The sequence below is a fragment of the Delphinapterus leucas genome, chromosome 4, assembly GCF_059928025.1.
Source record: "Delphinapterus leucas isolate spDelLeu-1000000601 "Yukka" chromosome 4, BTC_Dleu_Yukka2, whole genome shotgun sequence".
Classification (NCBI taxonomy): domain Eukaryota; kingdom Metazoa; phylum Chordata; class Mammalia; order Artiodactyla; family Monodontidae; genus Delphinapterus; species Delphinapterus leucas.
Window position 1 is genome coordinate 32,129,101 of NC_143132.1, and position 19,398 is coordinate 32,148,498.

At 35.1% G+C, this 19,398-nt stretch overlaps 1 protein-coding gene across 1 annotated transcript in view; it reads right to left on the reverse strand.

Annotated features, from left to right (window-relative positions):
- ROBO1 (roundabout guidance receptor 1) overlaps positions 1-19,398 on the reverse strand; it is a 390,378-nt gene that overhangs the window by 65,145 nt on the left and 305,835 nt on the right. The window contains exons 9-13 of the mRNA XM_022579460.3: positions 16,088-16,259; positions 8,500-8,705; positions 6,913-6,994; positions 6,585-6,753; positions 6,332-6,498 (exon numbers count right to left, since the gene is read on the reverse strand). Coding sequence (XP_022435168.1) covers positions 6,332-6,498; positions 6,585-6,753; positions 6,913-6,994; positions 8,500-8,705; positions 16,088-16,259 — 796 coding nt within the window. The remainder of the gene's footprint in view (positions 1-6,331; positions 6,499-6,584; positions 6,754-6,912; positions 6,995-8,499; positions 8,706-16,087; positions 16,260-19,398) is intronic.

Genomic DNA, 19,398 nt, shown 5'->3' on the forward strand with positions numbered 1-19,398 from the left:
GAGGGCATGGAGACAGCAATAAAGAGCAGGAGGCAAAGATAACAATGGCAAACAGCAGCATTTGAGGACTCCTCCTATCATGTAATGATCACTTTCTTGCCAAAGATGAGGAGCCTATGCAATCTCCTCTGAGTTTGTTACACAACCTTCTGTACTGATCCTAACTATGCCAGAAAGAAAAGAGCCAGGATTTGCAGCACAGCACGTGAGTAATGGAGAGAATGGACACACAAAAAGACATCCTCACCATATAAGATGAACCTGGATAGCTTCCCAAATAAGATATATGATAAGTTAATGGTTATGATGGAGGATACATGAACCACCAACACAATAGGATAGCATAGGATAAGATAGAATAAAACAGAATAGAACAGAACAAAACAAATCTGATGAGAAAAGAGTACTTAACATCTACTTAATTGATGGTTTGGTTTAGTTTAGTTATTGTATCACTGTCAGAAAGGTTCAATAAAGAGTTCTAAATCTCAAGAACAACATTTTTGGAAAGGAGACCGAGAACATAATAAGAATTAAACTGCTACTAGTGTTCATTTATGTTGCGCTTTTTTCCCAACAAGAGAGTGTTTTGTTAAACTTACTAAGAAGTCTGTACTTGATAAAAATTGCCTGTTTCTAAAGAGATTTTCTAAGTACAGACGCTTTGCTTTGTTTACAGTAGTAAAAGGGAACACAGGATGAACAAGAGAAGAAAATTAAGATTTTTCTAATATCCATAATTCTCCTTCTCAAAGTACTGTATCTTGGCACATACATTCTGGATTACTTTCCATCGCACAAGCAACAGAAACAAGAAGTTTAGTTTTATGAATGATTAAATACTTTTAAAGAACTGAGGTCGGATAGAAAACAAAAACATGAATATGAAAAATGTGGTTGGGGACTTCCCCGGTGGTCCAATGGTTAAGACTCCATGCTGCCAGTGTTCAAGGAAGGGAACTTGGCTACAGAAAGACTGAACACCTGCTCCAAGGCCACAGCATCCATGAGCAGGCAGTAAAAGCCAGGCCTTTGGACACAAATCATGCATGCTCTTTTCACTACCCCAGACCACCTTATTCATGGGATCTAAGTTTCTTGGTTAAGAATGCAAGTCAACTGGAAGTTCATACCTCTTTGCAAACTTCCAGTTGCAAAATAAATGACTCACAGGTATGAAATGCACAGGGTGGGATATGTAGTCAATAACTATGTAATGTCTTTGTATGTTGACATATGGTAACTAGACATGCTGGTGATCACTTTGAAATGTATAGAAATATCGAATGACTATGTTACGTAACAGGAACTAACCCAGTGTTGTAGGTCAGTTATACTTCAAAAACAAACAAGCAAACAAACAAACTCACAGAAAGAGAGAACAGATCTGAAAAAATAAAAGACTCTGAGCTTCCACTGCAGGGGGTAAGGGTTCGATCCCTGGCTGGGAACTAAGATTCCCACATGCCTCATGGCGTGGCCAAACAACAACAAAAAAATGAGGTCAGCTATATGGGAAAAGAATCTAAAAGAGAGTGGACATATGCATATGTGCATATAATATTCACTTTGCTGCACACCTGAAACTAACACAACAGTGTAAGTCAGCTATACTCCAATAAAAATTTTAAAAAATGAGGTTGGTAAGTATGTTTGATGAAGTCCATGGAAGGCAGGCAAATGAAAGACAAGACAGAACAAGAGTGCTATTCAGGGGCTTCCCTGGTGGCGCAGTGGTTGAGAGTCTGCCTGCCAATGCAGGGCACACGGGTTCGTGCCCCGGTCCGGGAAGATCCCACATGCGGCGGAGCGGCTGGGCCCGTTAGCCATGGCCGCTGAGCCTGCGTGTCCGGAGCCTGTGCTCCGCCACGGGAGAGGCCACAATAGTGAGAGGCCCGCGTACCGTAAAAAAAAAAAAAAAAAAAAAGAGTGCTATTCAAAACCCTTAGATGTAATAACCTTGATTTATAAACTTATAAATAAGCAAAATGAGAAAACCTGAGATAGTTTTGGCTTCTCATAGTTTATCAGACCTTTGGCTCATATTGGCCTTCGGGCTACCCATTATCACAGACTAGAGACAGAAAGCACTTGATTGTAACTTTTCCATCTCAGGCAGATTTACTTCTCTACTGGCCTCCTTTGCTCCTACAACTTTAGCTACCATCTATCTCTAGGGTAAGAGTGGAGTTCTTGGAATAAGACAGATTTGGCAACTCCCCAACTTAGCAACTCGACAGCCATGTAATATTGGGAAGATTTCTTAACCTCACTATTTTTCAGTTACCTCATCTGTCAAATGGCAATATCAATGGAAGCTACTTCTGAGGAGGGGATTTTTGTGAGAACTGCATTTTTTAAGGCATATAAAGTCCTCTTCTTGAAGGTAGGGATTGGGTCAATTTTTATGAACCCAGAATACCTAGCACAGTTCCATACATATAGAATGTGTTAATAAACATTAGTTGAGTTAAAGCGAATTACTGTATGGGAAACACACACATATCAAACATATTATATTAGCTTCTAAACATGTTCTCTCACATGTAAGCTTCCATCCTCAGGGAATCGTCTACCTTTTAGGAAGTGTCTTAGTAATCATTTTAAAAGGTAACTACTATAATTTGCATGGCAATCTCTAATTTCTCTGGTTGAGGTAACATGCCAGTTAATCCCTTCATGGAATCTAGGAAAAATCCCTAGTGTAACCATTTTGGCAATAGAATATTATTTTAGAAAATTCCTCATCAGAAAGAAAAATGGAAAGTAATGTCTAATAATGTAATATTGAGACATGTATTAATTGGTCCCTTTATTGTTCTTGCTTTCCTTCTCCTCCTGAAAGAAATGTATTATAATGTGAAAGGTCTTCCCAACATTCAGAATTAAACTTGGAGGAAATCTCAGATATGATTCTACTCCCACTATTTCCCCAGTATTGGAGCTTCCTATACATAATCTCTGAGGGGGGGCATTATCCAGGCCCCCCTTCATTATTTACAATAACTGGTCTCTTATTATCTATAGTATACACATATTCTGTACATTCTACGTCTGTGTGCATATTCTTTAAAAGATAGGGCTCAAGAATGCTGTGTGGACAGAACATGGATAAAGAATAGTAGTAACAGTGGCAACAACTACCCCCATCTCAGCAATGTCTACCCCCCAGCCCACTCCCACTTGCTAGGTGCTCATGTCATCTTCCTTGCATTATCAAATCTTGTATTTGGGAAAGCACATTTTGATTACACTGGGACAGGGCTCCAACTCCAACTGCGACCTAGGTTTACCTGACTCCTGAACAGGAAACCATGCCCTGGATCTGTGCAACTTTAAGACCCAGCTCATTCATAGAATTGTCTACTTGGGGAAGACTTTTTTTGCAGCCATGCTGCAGAAGTAATTAAAGAAATTATGCCTGCTCCCTTGTGAATCAACTTCCAACAAGTCTTTCCTGAATTCCCTCTACCCCTGGCTCTTCTCCTAACTGCTTACACGTTCTGTACCCTTCAACTGGATTTTCCCAGGTTCTTCCCCAGGCTCCTGTTATGGCCTGACTCAGCTCGGCTTCGGTGTGTCTCAAAAGCAGTCTAAGAACTAGACGATGAAATCTGCCTCAATGTTAACTTCCACTCATTGGCTTGTTTTGGTGCCTGGAGTTAGAATAAGCATATCTTACTCTTAAAATGTTAAGGAAGAAGAAGTCAAGCCCAGTCTAACGTTGTTATTTTGGGGGTTAAATGTGCCAAGTCTTTGGATTTCTTTTCCAATGATGTGGTTTTCAGCCTTTAGTGCAGCCTCACCAACCATCCTCACTGTCTTCCTCTTAAAAGTCTACCTGAAAATGCAGTGCTCAAAACAAGACACATTACTCCCTTCGTGATCTGACCAGCTCAGATTTTGATCTGCATATAATTCTGCTAAGACTAGATTTGTTTCTTTGACAACTACTCACTCTGTTGGCTCAGGTAGGTGTGCTAATTGACTTCCAACACTGAAGTCATCCTGACACACCTGACACACACTCACATGTACTCTCTTTTTAAGCCCAGTATCCTCAGCCTATTCTTCTACAGCTAATTTTTTAAACCTCAGTTCAAGTACCAGACTTTTAAATTTGCTCCATTAATTTTAATCTTGTTAGTGCTGACCCATCATTCCAGACTGTCGAGATACATTTAATTCTGGTTTTCTCATTCAGCACACTAGCTGTGTTTCTCAAATTTTATGAACTTCCTCTGTTTTTAGTCCAGACAGTGAAAGAAATACAAGCCCAATGACAGTCTTATGGCATATAATATAAAAGAAGTATGAGCCCTGTATATTCATAAATTGGCTAATTTAATAATCCTTGTCCAATCTTGTGGAGTAGGGATTTTTAGCCCCATTATATAGATGAGGGAACCGATGCTCAGGGAACATACTAACTTGCTAGTAGGTTGAAGAGCTGAGATGAAAAATTCTTTGATTTCACAATTGTATGCCTGTTTCACTATGTTTCCAGTTTTCCAGCTGACATGGGTTTGTTTCCTTTAAGTTGTTCTACTAGCTATCATGTATAAAGGTAAGTTGATTAAAATTAAAAAAAAACTTAAATTAACTCACAGATAAAATGTTGACTACCTCCTCGCTTAAGAGTTGAGGATATATTTTACAAAATCATTCATATGAGTATATGACAGAACTGCAGTTAATGAAAAACTTTTCCTAAGGTCTACTGGGTAGAGGCCACTGTACTGGGGACAAAAGTTTAAGTTCACTTTACAGATGTCATAGTTTCTGCATTCTTTACAAATGCGTATCTAATATTGAAAACCTCAAACTGCCTTAAGGCAGGCTCCAAGAATATTAAAGCTACTGGTGAAGTGACTCATAATAGCAAATATATGCATTTGGGTGTGTTGATTTCACACAGCAAGAAACAGACATGGGCATGTTCTACACTCAGTTTGCTCTCTCAGTGAATTCTGAAACAAAAAGTCCTTCCCAAAAGAATGCTTATATACTCACTGGAGAAGACAAAACATGCAACATGGCTGGCAGACCCTCTCCCAAACCAGGAAAAAGTAATTTAAATCTTTCAGTACTTTTGTGTGCTATTTGTTTCTGTCACTGTAACTAAGTTTCCATTTTTCCTTTGGAAATATACGAATTAAGATAGAGACATTATGATTCCTTGGCATGTTGAGAAAAGAATTTTATATTTCTAATTCCTACCATCTAGAATTACCTTTCTTTATTAATCTTATATTAATAAAGTATATTTTAATTGTGATGACAATAAGTTTAAAAAAAGGTAAAGGTTGATTCAAATTCATCTTTTTTTTAATATATAAATTTTACTACTATTAAAACATTAAAATAACAGGAGGAGCAAGAGGGTGGGTAGGAGATAATAATCTGTTGAAAGCTAAAAATAATTCCTGGGCTTCCCTGGTGGCGCAGTGGTTGAGAGTCCACCTGCCGATGCAGGGGACACAGGTTTGTGCCCCAGTCCGGGAAGATCCCACATGCTGTGGAGCGGCTGGGCCCGTGAGCCATGGCCGCTGAGCCTGCACGTCCGGAGCCTGTGCTCCTCAACGGGAGAGGCCACGACAGTGAGAGGCCCGCGTACCACACACACACACACACACACACACACACACACACACACACAAATAATAATAATAATTCCTATTCATGAAAGACAATAAAAAGCAGTGTATCCAGAATGTGGTCCAAGTGAAAAAATTTCCAATTTCAAATGTTTTTAGAAGCAGCTTCAACATGTTCATTTTTCCTTTTATCTGTTTCTTTAACCCAGCTTTGACGAAAATATACATGATTTCCATTTAAAAGTTTAATATATCATGGTTCACATAATTGGCAATGAAAGATAGGCGAAACAACATACAGACCTAAATTATTTTTGCAATGGTTGCAATGTTCAAAACTCATCCAGGAGGTCATGAGTATTAATCTCAACATACATAAAATTTACTCAATTTTAAATACAATTATGTGATTAAAATTTTACACCCACATATAGTCATATTTAAAAATCAAAAAATTGAAAATAATACAAAAATATTCACATAATATTTTTGCTCATTGGATTTGTGATTTATAAAATGAGAAACATTTCTCTGTTATTCATCTTGTCTTGGAGTGCTTAATCCAGAAAATAAGAAAGTATGCAGACACTGTGTATTAAAAATTAATTGAGCAACTTGGATAATAGATCTATGTTAAATATACAATCCTAGCATGTAGTACAAATGAGTTACTTGTAAAATTATAACATCTAAAGATAAGTAGATGTCTCAAGGCTGAGTAAATCAATATTTACCTTGTGTTTTCACTGGGTCTGATATCTGGCTTGGATCACTAATCCCATATGCATTTGCTGCCCTCACAAGGAAAAGGTAAATTGCATTAGGTTTGAGTCCTTTAATGGCAAATGTTTCTGTTTTCACATTCTCTGCTACGGTCTGCCAGCTGCTGCCAGATGCATGGCTAAGGATAGATACACAAGTTAGAACATGCATATTTAATGGTAAATCAAAAGAGAGAACAACTAGGAAACATCGTCTTCACTCTACCTGAAGGCTTCTATAATATAAGATGTTGGAGTTGCACCTGAATTCAAATTTGGTTGCCATGACAACGTTACTGTATTTCGGCTGACATCTGTAACTTCAGGTTTTGAGGGGGCACTAGGGATTAAATTTGGGTCGGTGGGTCTTGGAGGCTGAACTGGAACTCCAAATTCTAACAAAGAAGAAAAAGATGAAAGATGCTTACGCAGATAAGCACATAAATGTAGATATCATACCCATCCACCTACTCAAGCATCAAGACATGCTCTTCATCTTTTTACCAGTGAGTAAACAAAAGCTTTATTTTAAGGTAAAATACTATTGAATTTACCTTGGACTTCAATGTAAGCACTCCATGTTGCTTCACCGCTGGGGGTTGATGCAATGCAGGTGTACCGACCAGTGTCACCCAGCTGAGAAGACAGATGCAAAATAAATATTTGGAACAATCAAGAGCTCACTGGGCTGAAAAAGCAATTATAGTTTTGTATATGGTCCATGAATATGGATAACTTGCATTAAAAAGCACTAACCAGAAACTGCCTCTTAATTTGTTTTTATTGAACGTGAAGTAAAATATTGCATGAAGACAGAAGACAAAAATGTTATTCTAACTGTATAATAAAAATATAATATTTAAGTGCATTAACATCACCATTTTCTGTGTCGTGCAGTAAACAATGAGCTATATAACTTTAATTTCAAAGGGTTAATCTTTATTACTAATTTATAGCTTTATATTTAATAAGTCATGTAATAGGGCTAATAAAATTTAGCCAGTGACTATTCTTGCTATTTCATATATTATGTGAGTTACACCCATATGGATATCAGAGATAAACAAATATTTATAGAAAATGGATAGACACAAAATGATTTCTTCTTAAAGCATTCACTCTTTTTTCTCATTTTATTTTTTTAACCTGTAACTTAAGGCAGTTTCGTAAGTATAAAGTCAAACTCCAGCTGGAATGATGCTTTCTCTTCCTTTGAAAGACTGACTGCCAGAAAACAAACACAGGTCACATGTTCAACGTTAAAATCATCAGTACCATAATGAACCCATATACCTCTGCCTAAGGTAATAATTTTATCATCAAATAATGTTGGATAAAACAAAAATGCTGTCATCTTGCTCTGGCAATTGTAATAACAAAGTCACAATCATTGTCACATAAAAGTACAACATATTAACTTTCGTGGCACATAAAATGAACTGCTATGTTGATCCAAAGCTCCAAAGAAGCCGCCCATAATAGGCAATAAAGCAATCGAAATTTATGTTTATTGCTGTCAAGGCTATTCTTTCATATGCCTCATGAGCTTGTCTGATCTTGATCTAAAATGAAAAGAAAAATCAAAGCGAAAGAACACAATCCTGAAAGAACAGGTATGGGATGTGATGCCCTGGGAAGGTAAATCCCTAAATTGTTCCCACAAACCTGTGGGCTTTCATCATTTAATATTCTGATTTGAAATGTACATTCAATGTGTACATTGCTTTATTGTTTGCATGCAGAGTATTCTGTAATTGCAAAATTCTGAACCAAATATTCACAATAAAAGAACTCTTCAAGTACACGGCACATAATATGATACTGGAAGGTATCTTTGAAAAATGCTTTATGGAATGAATGCATCACATCACCACTTGGAAGGTATTTTTATCTCCCATAAATCCTCATCCTTTTCTCCTCCATATAAAACCTTAAACTACTTGCCATGGGCTAAATTATGAGTCAAATCATCTTTAATATACACAGTGAAATGTCTGAAAGAACAACGCATCAAATTAAAAATATATTAATACTGTTATTAACATTTCATTGATTCTAAAATTTGAGACTTCAACACTAGTTGCTGGAGGCAAAACCAAAGTGGAACAAAATGGGAAACCCAGGGTGTCATTTCAAGTTACCTTAGCATATCGGATCTGTAGTACTCCGGTCTCCAGCTGTTTGATTCGAGAATCTTGGGTTGAAACAAGGACTCCATCCTTTCTCCACAGAATTGTGGGCACTGGACTGCCTGTGGCCACACAGCTGAGCACTAAAGTACCATCCACTGCTACAGTCTGATTCACAGGACCCTGTCGAATGACTGGGGGAGGCCGGTCTGCGATCACTGCCAGAACAAACAACAGGAAATAGATTTCTGCAACTGGAAGCAATTTTCTAATCATCCGAACAACAGCAGTTGCTCTAGGCTTTGAAACAAACTAATTAAACAAGTAATTAAAGTAGGAGACATGCATTATTCAGAATGCATTTCTATGATGCACTGATTCAGAATATTAAAATGTGCTCCTTTCAAATGACCAACCACCGACTAGGCTTGCTGCATTGTCAAGGGACCTACTTAACTTAAGAGTTCAGAGGCTAAATAAGGATTGTGGATGGTGAAGGAAATGTATAGTGGAGAGAAGTGGAATACTGTGCTTTTTAAACTTTAAAATATGTAAAACACAAAACGACAAAAAACCCATTTACCCCAAGGAAACGTATAAGACAGATTTTCATAAATGACCCAAAACCAACTTGATAATCTTTCTGAGTCCAACAGAAAGAATGATGGTATCATACCAGCATGCTTGACAATTTTGGATTCAAAAATGTGCTTTGGACTTTGATAACTGATCAATCAATATGACTGAGCTCTTTTTATCTTGGAATTTTTTCTATTAAAAGAGTACATAGTGAATTCAGAGAAACTGGAAAACTGTCTAAAAATATTCTTGGTAAGCTAATCCAAAAATATAATTGAAGTGGATATCCTAACCCAGGATACAACACACTTCCATATCAGAATTATAGGAATGGGAAGGCACTTTCGCTAAATCTATCACCTTAACAGTTTTAATGTCCCATGGAAGAAAACAATGGAAGGCATTTTTATAACATATAAATAAAATTACTCTTATTATATGAAAAAATCTAAAACCTAAAAACTTTATCTGAGATAATAAAGTCATAAATTTAGGGAAAAATCCAAAACAACTGTAGTGGAACTAGTATAAATCCTGCATTAGAGAGATGTTCTGATCTCCTGACATAGGCAATTTAGGTGAAGTTCCATAGATAGTTTTTTAAATGAATAAACATTAAAAATAAAGTCCATTTTTCATTAATAAACTTTAAAATTCTGAATATTAGTTTAAAATATTTTAAGTCACAAATATTCAAAAGACAACTCTAAGAAATTGCCTGATTAAACAAAACTGGTTGCCAGAGTGACTAAATTTTGGATGCAACCATTTGCAAAGCTGGATGTGTCATGTTCAAAGTTTTATGCACCAAAGATTTCTCACAAGCTGGAGTCACACTTCAATTTGTTCCTCATTTATCATGCAATAATTATTAGTTTTGGGCATTCAATCTAAGAAAAACAAGAAAGTGAAATCAGCAACTGTGCATTTTCACTCCACCCTTCCAATTCTCTTCCATCTTTGGTTGCTGGTGTGAAATCTGTTAATACCGTGGAGGTATATTAGAAGGCTGGAGTTTGAAACTTGGCAGGAGTGTTTCAGATACTCCACGGATGAAACATATAAGCCAATAATTCCTTTGCTTAGAATCGTTTAATCTCTTCTACATTATCTGTTGATTTTGGCTCAAATCAAATTAGAGGCCCCTCCTGGTAAGTATGAAAAAATAATGATAAGTGTTTTAGTGCACTGGGGTTTTTATAAGACTCTACCACCTGTGTTCCCTTGATTATAAGAATGAATGAATATTTATTTCCAGTTATTAATTGAATTAGTAACAGAGGGTTTCTTTATAACTGATTATAATAAAGTCCAGTAACAGAGTGGTTTACATTTCGTAGTCTTGTTATATTTAGAAACAATCCAATATCCGGGGATTTATTCAACTTTCTATATCTTTACAGTTCTTTGATATTTGCATCATATTTAGCGTCATCCTCACTTCCTTATCCTATCCTAACCCAGTTTAATGATGTTGTTTCTCTGTTATTGATTTCTCCCTGGTTTACACTGGGTATTTTACAAAAATAAAGCAAGAAAAGAGAAGCAGGGTTGATTATCAGGCTACACCATCTGTCATGTGTCTTTAGGCAAGTTCCTTAAATTATCTAAGCCTCGGTTTTTTACCTGTAACATGAGGATAATAATACTTGCTCTAACCAGCTCAGGGGATCGCTATGAAGATATAAATGGAATAACAAATATTCCATGTACTTTGCTAATTGCAAAAAGCTAGACAATTATATGAATTGTGATATCACGATCCTTTTCTGTAAAATAGTAATATGTAAATCAGAGGTAAAAAAGTTCATTAAAGCAATTTTATGTTTTTAGGTAAAGACAATGAAACATTTTGGTGTTGTCACAGATTAGAATAAAATACTGATGAAATGTTCAAAGTTACACAAATTAAAATGCGTAGTACATTTAGCAGTCAACACTAAGTTTAGGATTTATGAGAAAAACTTCAAATAGAGTCTAATAGCTCACATTTGGATTATTAAAATGAATTATCAGGTAATAAAATAGGATGTGTAAGACACAGAAATATGATTTAAAGAAAGTAAGTGCATGGACTTTGTAATCAGAAGGACGTAGCACTGTAAAAAGAAAATGTTCCGTATTTGTGCTCTCCAGTACAGAAGCCAAGAGCTTCAAATGCTACTGAGCACCTGAGTGTGGCTGGTGTGACTGAGGAACTGGATGTGTAGCTTTACTTAATTTTAAGTAATTTTGATTCAAATTTAAATAGCCTCATGTGGCAAGTGCCTACCATACTGGACAGTGCAAACTTTTATTTTTGTTTTTCTGTTTTATTTTTAACAACTTTCTTGGAGTATAATTGCTTCACAATGGTGTTAGTTTCTGCTGTATAACAAAGTGCATCAGCTATATGTATACATATATCCCTATATCTCCTCCCTCCTGCGTCTCCCTCCCACCCTCCCTATCCCACCCCTCTAGGTGGACACAAAGCACCGAGCTGATGTCCCTGTGCCATGCGGCTGCTTCCCACCAGCTATACATTTTACATTTGGTAGTGTCAAACTTTTGTTTTAAATCTCAGTTCTGCTACTTAGTATCTGAAGGATCTGGGTATATCTTTTTACCATTCTCTGCCTCAGTTTCCTCATCTGTAAAATAAGAAGTCAGATTTGAAATTATTGAACTGTTTAAAGTTCTTAGCATAATGCTTGGCACAAAGGAGGCATTGAATAACTTTACAAAAGCCAGGACATGGAAACAACCTAGGTGTCCAACGACAGATGAATGGATAAAGAAGATGCGGTACATATATACAATAGAATATTACTCAGCCATAAAAAGGAACGAAATTGGGTCATTTGTAGATATGTGGATGGACCTACAGTCTGTCATACAGAGTGAAGTAAGCTAGAAAGAGAAAAACAAATATCATATAACAACACATATATGTGGGATCTAGAAGAATGGTACAGATGAACCTATTTGCAGGGCAGGAATAGAAACGTAGATGTAGAGAACGGACATGTGGACACAGCGGGGGAAGGGGAGGGTGGGACAAATTGGGAGATTAGGATTGACATATATGCACTACCATGTGTAAAACAGATAGCTAGTGGGAACATGTTATAAAGCACAGGATGCCCAGCTCGGTGCTCTGTGATGACCTAGATGGGCGGGATGGGAGGGGTGGGAGGGAGGTCCGAGAGGGAGCGGGTATAGGTATACATATAGCTGATTCACTGCATTGTACAGCAGAAACTAACACAACATTGTAAAGCAATTATACTCCAATAAAAAAAATTTCTTATTATAAATATCAGTATAGTGGTGATGGTGGTGGTAGTGGTACAGATATGAGGAGTGTAACAGATGATATAACCCTATTAGAGCAGGGTTTAGAAAAGTTTACCTAGTTTTCCACATGTTCAATGAAAGATTTAAAGACCCTAAGAAATGAGGGTATTTCATCAGAAGTAATATTTTTTGTCACCTCAAGAATAATAATCATAAAATCTATGTTAATACATATAAAATATTCATAAAATAATTTTAAGTGAAAAAGAATACAGAATAACACACACACTGACTGGTTTAAGTATGTAAAATTCACATCTAAAAACCAGCAAACATCAGAGTCATATATCACAATTGCCATCAGTTTGTAAACATATCTCAACACCTATGAGTTAGGCTGTAAACTGTTACCTCATTTCAGCAATTAGGGAGCTGAAACATTGAAAGTTCACGTGACTCGTCCAAATCAAAGAGTTAGTCATTGGCAAATAGCTAGTAATTAGAAAGTTAATGCTCTTTCCACTGTATATCAATCACTTTTGAGAGATTAATGCAAGTGATTTTAGATTTTATACATCATTTAATCATCACTAACTACTTCTTACTTTCTAGTAATTAAGAGAAGAAACATTTTCAATTAAATAGGTTATATGAATTTCTATGTTCCTGTGTCAAACAGGATTTGGGGTAGGCCTCAGCTACAGAAAAACAACATTCAAAGACAACTGCTACTCTACCATATTCTGTGTCTCATGTTTTATTCTGCCTTTGCCTTTGTTCTGTTTGCAAACAGTAAAGAAAGAAAGTCGAGAAGCTAAAGTCAAATAGTTTCCAGAAAATACTCTGCCTATTACCTCTCTTCGACTTGATTTGGTAATATGTAAATACTGATATTATCAGCACTCACAGTAAGTACAGTTTACCTATGAAGAATGAGTCCATAGTTGTAAGTTGTTTGTACAATATTGATGGACTCCAAAATAAAGAAAACAAAACTAAAAATACAGTACCACCACAGCAAACACAAAACCACCTTAAATCTCCCCAGAGACTGTAAGATGAAACTTTTAGAAGTGAATTGGCTATCGGGGATGAACCCCAAATCCACAAATTTAGGAGTTTTGTTTTCATTTTAGTTTAGCAAAAGTTGACATGCTTGATCTATGCTCACAAATGTAACCATTCACGATAAGGCCATGTCAAAAGGCACCTAGAAAGTTTTGCTTTCAATTATGAGAATAATAATAGATATTTGAAAATATTTTATTACAGTTTTCTTTGGCCTTTTTAAATGTATATCCTTACATACAAGTTGCTTTATAAAGTTGCAGTCATAAACATATATGCAAATCTATGTTCTACTTTTTCTATATATTGATTATATTAATCATTATATTCATTACATGGTCTTCACAATCATCACTTAATAGCTCTAATGTATGTAAGAAACTGTAAAAACATTTTAGGTCATTCTAATGTAGTAGGGCAGTAGATACATAATATATATCATAGATAGTGTTAAGAGTGTAGACTTTTGAGTGAGACAATCTTAATTTTGAATTCTGACTTAACCAACAGCTAGCTCTTCATTCCTTCCTTCTTTGTTTCATTCACTTGTTCAAAAAATATCCATTGAGAGTCTACCATGTGTCAGACCTTGGTGGATACTGGGTATATATTTAACTTGATTGGACAGATAAATTCCCTAAATTGGAAGACTCAGATTGTTAAGATGTTAATTCTCCTTAAATTGTTCAATAATTTAAGTGGAATCAAAATTAAAACTCTGATTTTTTTTGTTTGTTTAGGATGTTAAAATGTGTGTGTGTGTGTGTGTGTGTATACTATGTGTATGGAAATTGAAAAGTTGATTTTAAAATTTATAAAAAAATGTAGAGGACCTCTAATAGCCAACCCAAAACAAGAAAAACAAAGTTGGAGACTTACACTACCAGTGTGTAAGACTTACTATAAAGCTATAATAATTAAGACCATACATACTTGCATAAATAGATTAATGGAATATAATAGAGAGAACAGAAGTAGGCCACTGCCTGTATGCTCATTTGAATTATGATTAAGATGCCACTGCAATTCAGTGGGGAAAGGACTGTCTTTTCATAAGTGATGCTGAAACAATTAGTATCCATATAAGGGAAGAAAAGGAATTTTGACCCTTATTTTACACTATACACAAAAATTAATTCAAGATAGATTAAAAATTTAAATCTCAAAAGTACAGACAATAAAGATTCCAGAAAAAACACAGGAGAATATCCTCAGTCTCAAGGTAGATTAGGGAACTAAAAGCACCACATATAAAAGAAAAAATAATACATTGGTCCTCATTAAAATCAGTTACTTAAGCCTTAAAATCATCATTAAGAGGGTTTTCCTGGCGGCGCAGTGGTTGAGAGTCCGCCTGCCGATGCAGGGGACACGGGTTCGTGCCCCGGTCCAGGAAGATCCCACATGCCACGGAGCGGCTAGGCCCGTGAGCCATGGCTGCTGAGCCTGCGCGTCCAGAGCCTGTGCTCCACAACGGGAGAGGCCACAACAGTGAGAGGCCCGCGTACGGCAAAAAAAAAAAAAAAAAAAAAAATCACCATTAATAGAATGACTGGGAAGAAATATTTATAACACATATATCGGAAAAAGACTTGTATCTGGAATACATGAGAAAATGAAGAAAAAAAAACAAATGAGAGAGAGAAATGAGTATATGCATCCACCAAAAGGCAAACAAGATAACTGAGTGCACATGCCCACCCATAGACTTATACAGAAATATTTAGCTTTATTAATAAAAGCCCTAAACTGAAAACAACCCATCAATAAAGGGTCCATAAATAAATTGTGAGCTATTTATACAATGGAATACTATACAGCAACAAAAAGAATGTATATATGTTTATTTTATGTATATATGTATATATACATATGTGTATATAGGTACTGTGCATTGTTTGAAAGTTCATTTTAAGTCACTTTGTTTTTATGAAAGACCTACATTAGTACATGTGCCCACTAATCAAAATAAATCTGAAGTGGATTTTCATTTTTATGAAAAGAGGAAATTGCTTCTTCACTTGATGCCATTTCTTTGGCTTACAAAAGGTTTCATAGGAATGCTCTACTTTCGGAGAGCAGGGAAACCTGTTATATACACATATGTATATATTTTTAATATATTTACATGCTTACTTATAGTTTCTTTTCTTCTTACTACTCTCCATCTTATGGTTTGGAGATTTTCTCCATTACTGCGTTTTTATGATGTATTTGGCATTAATTAATCATGCTTAGAAGAGTTGATAAATAGAACAAAACCACATTACTAAGAAAAACTTACTCATCATGAATTGTGAGTTGGATTTGTCAACAATTCATCTTATCTCCTTAGTATGGAGGAAAGAAAAAGGATGATATTTTACACTAAGGGATTTTACAATAACTTCGTATTTTCCAAAACATGGAGAGTCCTACGTACAACTACTCAGTGTAAACTTTCCTTGTATAATTGCTAGGCTTTTATGAATGTAATTTGATGCTAGAAGTTTATAGTATAGCCAAGTTAAAATAAGAATGATTTTACATTTAATCACTGTATCTTCATCCTTTTCACATTACACCAAAATCGCTATAAGAAAGGATAGAAAGTTGAAAATAAATGCATTTACTGGCACTCTCTTTAGACCCTAAGCCAAACTTGGACATTTTGAAATAAAATGTTCTACTTTACCATCGGTAACTTCCAAATATGCTTTTGTGATGATACTTCCAGCAACATTTAAAGTCTGGCAGATATAATAACCAACATCAGATCGCTGGACATTAGTAATAGTGAGGTCACCAGTCTGGGAGACTGAAAAACGGCTGGATGACTGTGGTGGCTGATATGAGAAAAGCAGATTCTAGAACCCAGAATTTGGGAGGAAAGAATAACAATAGGTTAGTTGCTAGTTTCCAACATGTTGGCATACATACATACATATATCTACAAATAGATGTATAAACATTTACACACACACAAACACACATACTTGTATATGCAAATAAGCTAAATATCCTCTAACACATACCCAGATATAGATGTGCACACACATAAACATATAAATGCACAAGGTTTAATGATCTAGCCTTAAATAGGGCTATTTGAAAATTTAAATGAATTCTAAATATGGATATATGCCTTTATAATTTCAGTTTCAAACAATACTAGATATAAAAGGATGTTAGATACCATTAGAATTAAAAGTTTTACATATTTAACCAAAACAAAGTCAAAAGCTTTGTTTCACATAGATGTGCCTATTAGGATTCTAAACTCTAAATCTTTTCATGTATAAAAATAACATTAAAATTTAAACACTTGCTGACAAATTAAGTTTAAGAATATCATTTAGGCACCATTATAACTATGTTACCTGTCCATTATAAAAGTTCACTAATCTATCAAATTGTTAACAGTTTCTTGTTTTTCTGGTTAAATGGTGGGCACATCTATTATAAATTTTTAATCAAATACTGAATTTAAGAATTCCTGATGGAGTTTTATTTTTGCAGAAAGTTATCTTAAAAACAAACTCAAAACAAAATGTGATGTTATTCTGTGGTACAAATTTCTCTCTATGAATCAAAATATGCTCATTGGAGAGAGTGCATATTTCATGTAAAAAACATATCATGTCATTGTTTTTCATGAAATAAAGAATATCAACATTTCTTCTAATCAAATAAATTTGCTACTTTTTAAAAGTTTAGGTGCCTTTTAACATTTGTCATTTACAAAGGCTTAACTACTATTGCATGGAAATGTGTCCAATGACAAAATTTTAGGTAACAGTGAGTTATATCATTAAATCAAACCAAACCAAATCAAAATTATTTCAAAGTTTGATACAGATTTTAGGTGACAATGAATAATTTATTTAAATAACTAAGTGAATCATTTAAATATTACTCTACTAAGAAGAACTGCTAGTGGATTTACTATTATCGCTACTTGATATTCTTATATAATACACTTTCAATTTTTCCTGTTCTACTAAAATATTTTTTTTTCTTGTCTTTAATTTGCTGTCAGCAAATTTAGTCCTTTGAGGCCAAATGAAATGTATTAGAACCAACTGAGGTATTAGAACTTAAATGACAGCCTCTGTACAATAGTCAAGTTGATATTTGCCTACCAAAGTGAAAATTATAGTGAACTTGATGGCATTGCATACAAATGATTAGTGAGTGCAGTCAGTAAACTACCTGTGTGTTATTTGTATGAACATAGTAGAAGCAAGATCATAAAGCAACACACCCAAGGTTGATTTAAGCAAAAACTAAAAGAGGTTAGGAATAACTGTATCAAAAATGAATGAGAATGTTGTTTTACAAGTTTCAGAAACAAGTAAAGGGAAATGTGTCCATTTACTGAAGAACTGAAGTCACTAAGAGATAAGAAAAAAATTGTGTTTTGGCCATCATCAAAAAATCTACAAACAATAAATGCTGGAGAGGGTGTGGAGAAAAGGGAACCCTCTTGCACTGCTGGTGGGAATGTAAATTGATACAGCCACTATGGAGAACAGTATGGAGGTTCCTTAAAAAACTAAAAATAGAACTACCATATGACCCAGCAATCCCACTACTGGGCATATACCCTGAAAAAACCATAATTCAAAAAGAGTCATGTACACAATGGTCATTGCAGCACTTTTTACAATAGCCAGGACATGGAAGCAACCTAAGTGTCCATCAACAGATGAATGGATAAAGATGTGGCACGTATATATAATAGAATATTACTCAGCCATAAAAAGAAAAGAAATTGAGTTATTTGTAGTGAGGTGGATGGACCTAGAGACTGTCATACAGAGTGAAGTAAGTCAAAAAGAGAAAAATAAATATCGTATGCTAACACATATATATGGAATCTAAAAAAGAAAAAAATGGTTCTGAAGAACCTAGGGGCAGGACAGGAATAAGGATGCAGACGTGGAGAATGGACTTGAGGACACAGGGACGGGGAAGCATAAGCTGGGACGAAGTGAGAGAGTGGCATGGACATATATACACTACCAAATGCAAAATAGATAACTAGTGGGAAGCAGCCGCATAGCACAGGGAGATCAGCTCGGTGCTTTGTGTCCACCTAGAGGGGTGGGATAGGGAGGGTGGGAGGGAGACGCAAGAGGGAGGAGATATGGGGATATATGTATACATATAGCTGATTCACTTTGTCATACAGTAGAAACTAACACATCATTGTAAAGCAATTATACTCCAATAAAGATGTTTAAAAAAATCTAAAAAAAAAACTATTTTAAAGTTTCCTATTATTTTTAAAGTGAAAGTGTTTCAAAATTCCCTTTTTAATAAGCTGAAGCCTAATAGTGAACTTAATTTTTAAGACCACAGATCTCTATATTCTAGCTTCAATATATATAGAAAATTCTGGTTTATAAAAATATATAGAGAGTAGGACTTGATAGCAAATGGTGACCACATATTACAGTTTTCAAAGAATTAGAATATACTGAACTATATCCAATATGACATCTATGTTAAAGAGACTTTCATATAGTTTGATGAATTTTTAATTGATAGATATATGATAGATAAAACATAAAGAAGCAAAGAAGACACTTCAGATTCCTGGTGCTTTCAGAAAAATTGCACTGACTAATTATCATCTTTGTTTTAAATGTGTGTAAATCTCTTTTAACATATAATTACAAATCTCTGAATAATAAAAAGTTATAAGTAATTAAGTTGAGAAAAAAGTAGTTTTTAAAAAAATGTGGCTGAATTGGAAATAAAGGTAAATTTTATACAATAAAACAATTACTATTCTACATACCACTCTCTGTACCAAAACTAGGCAGGGAAAATTTGAGAATTAAAACAAGGTAGGAAATTTTGTCTTCTCTTTTATTGCTGAAATGATTAGGTCACTCAGAGATTTCTCAGTTCTCTTAAAGCGACAGATATGTGACTAAATAATTTGTTGCTTTTTGTTATATATCTGGCACTCATCTTTACTGATTGAAATATTAGAAC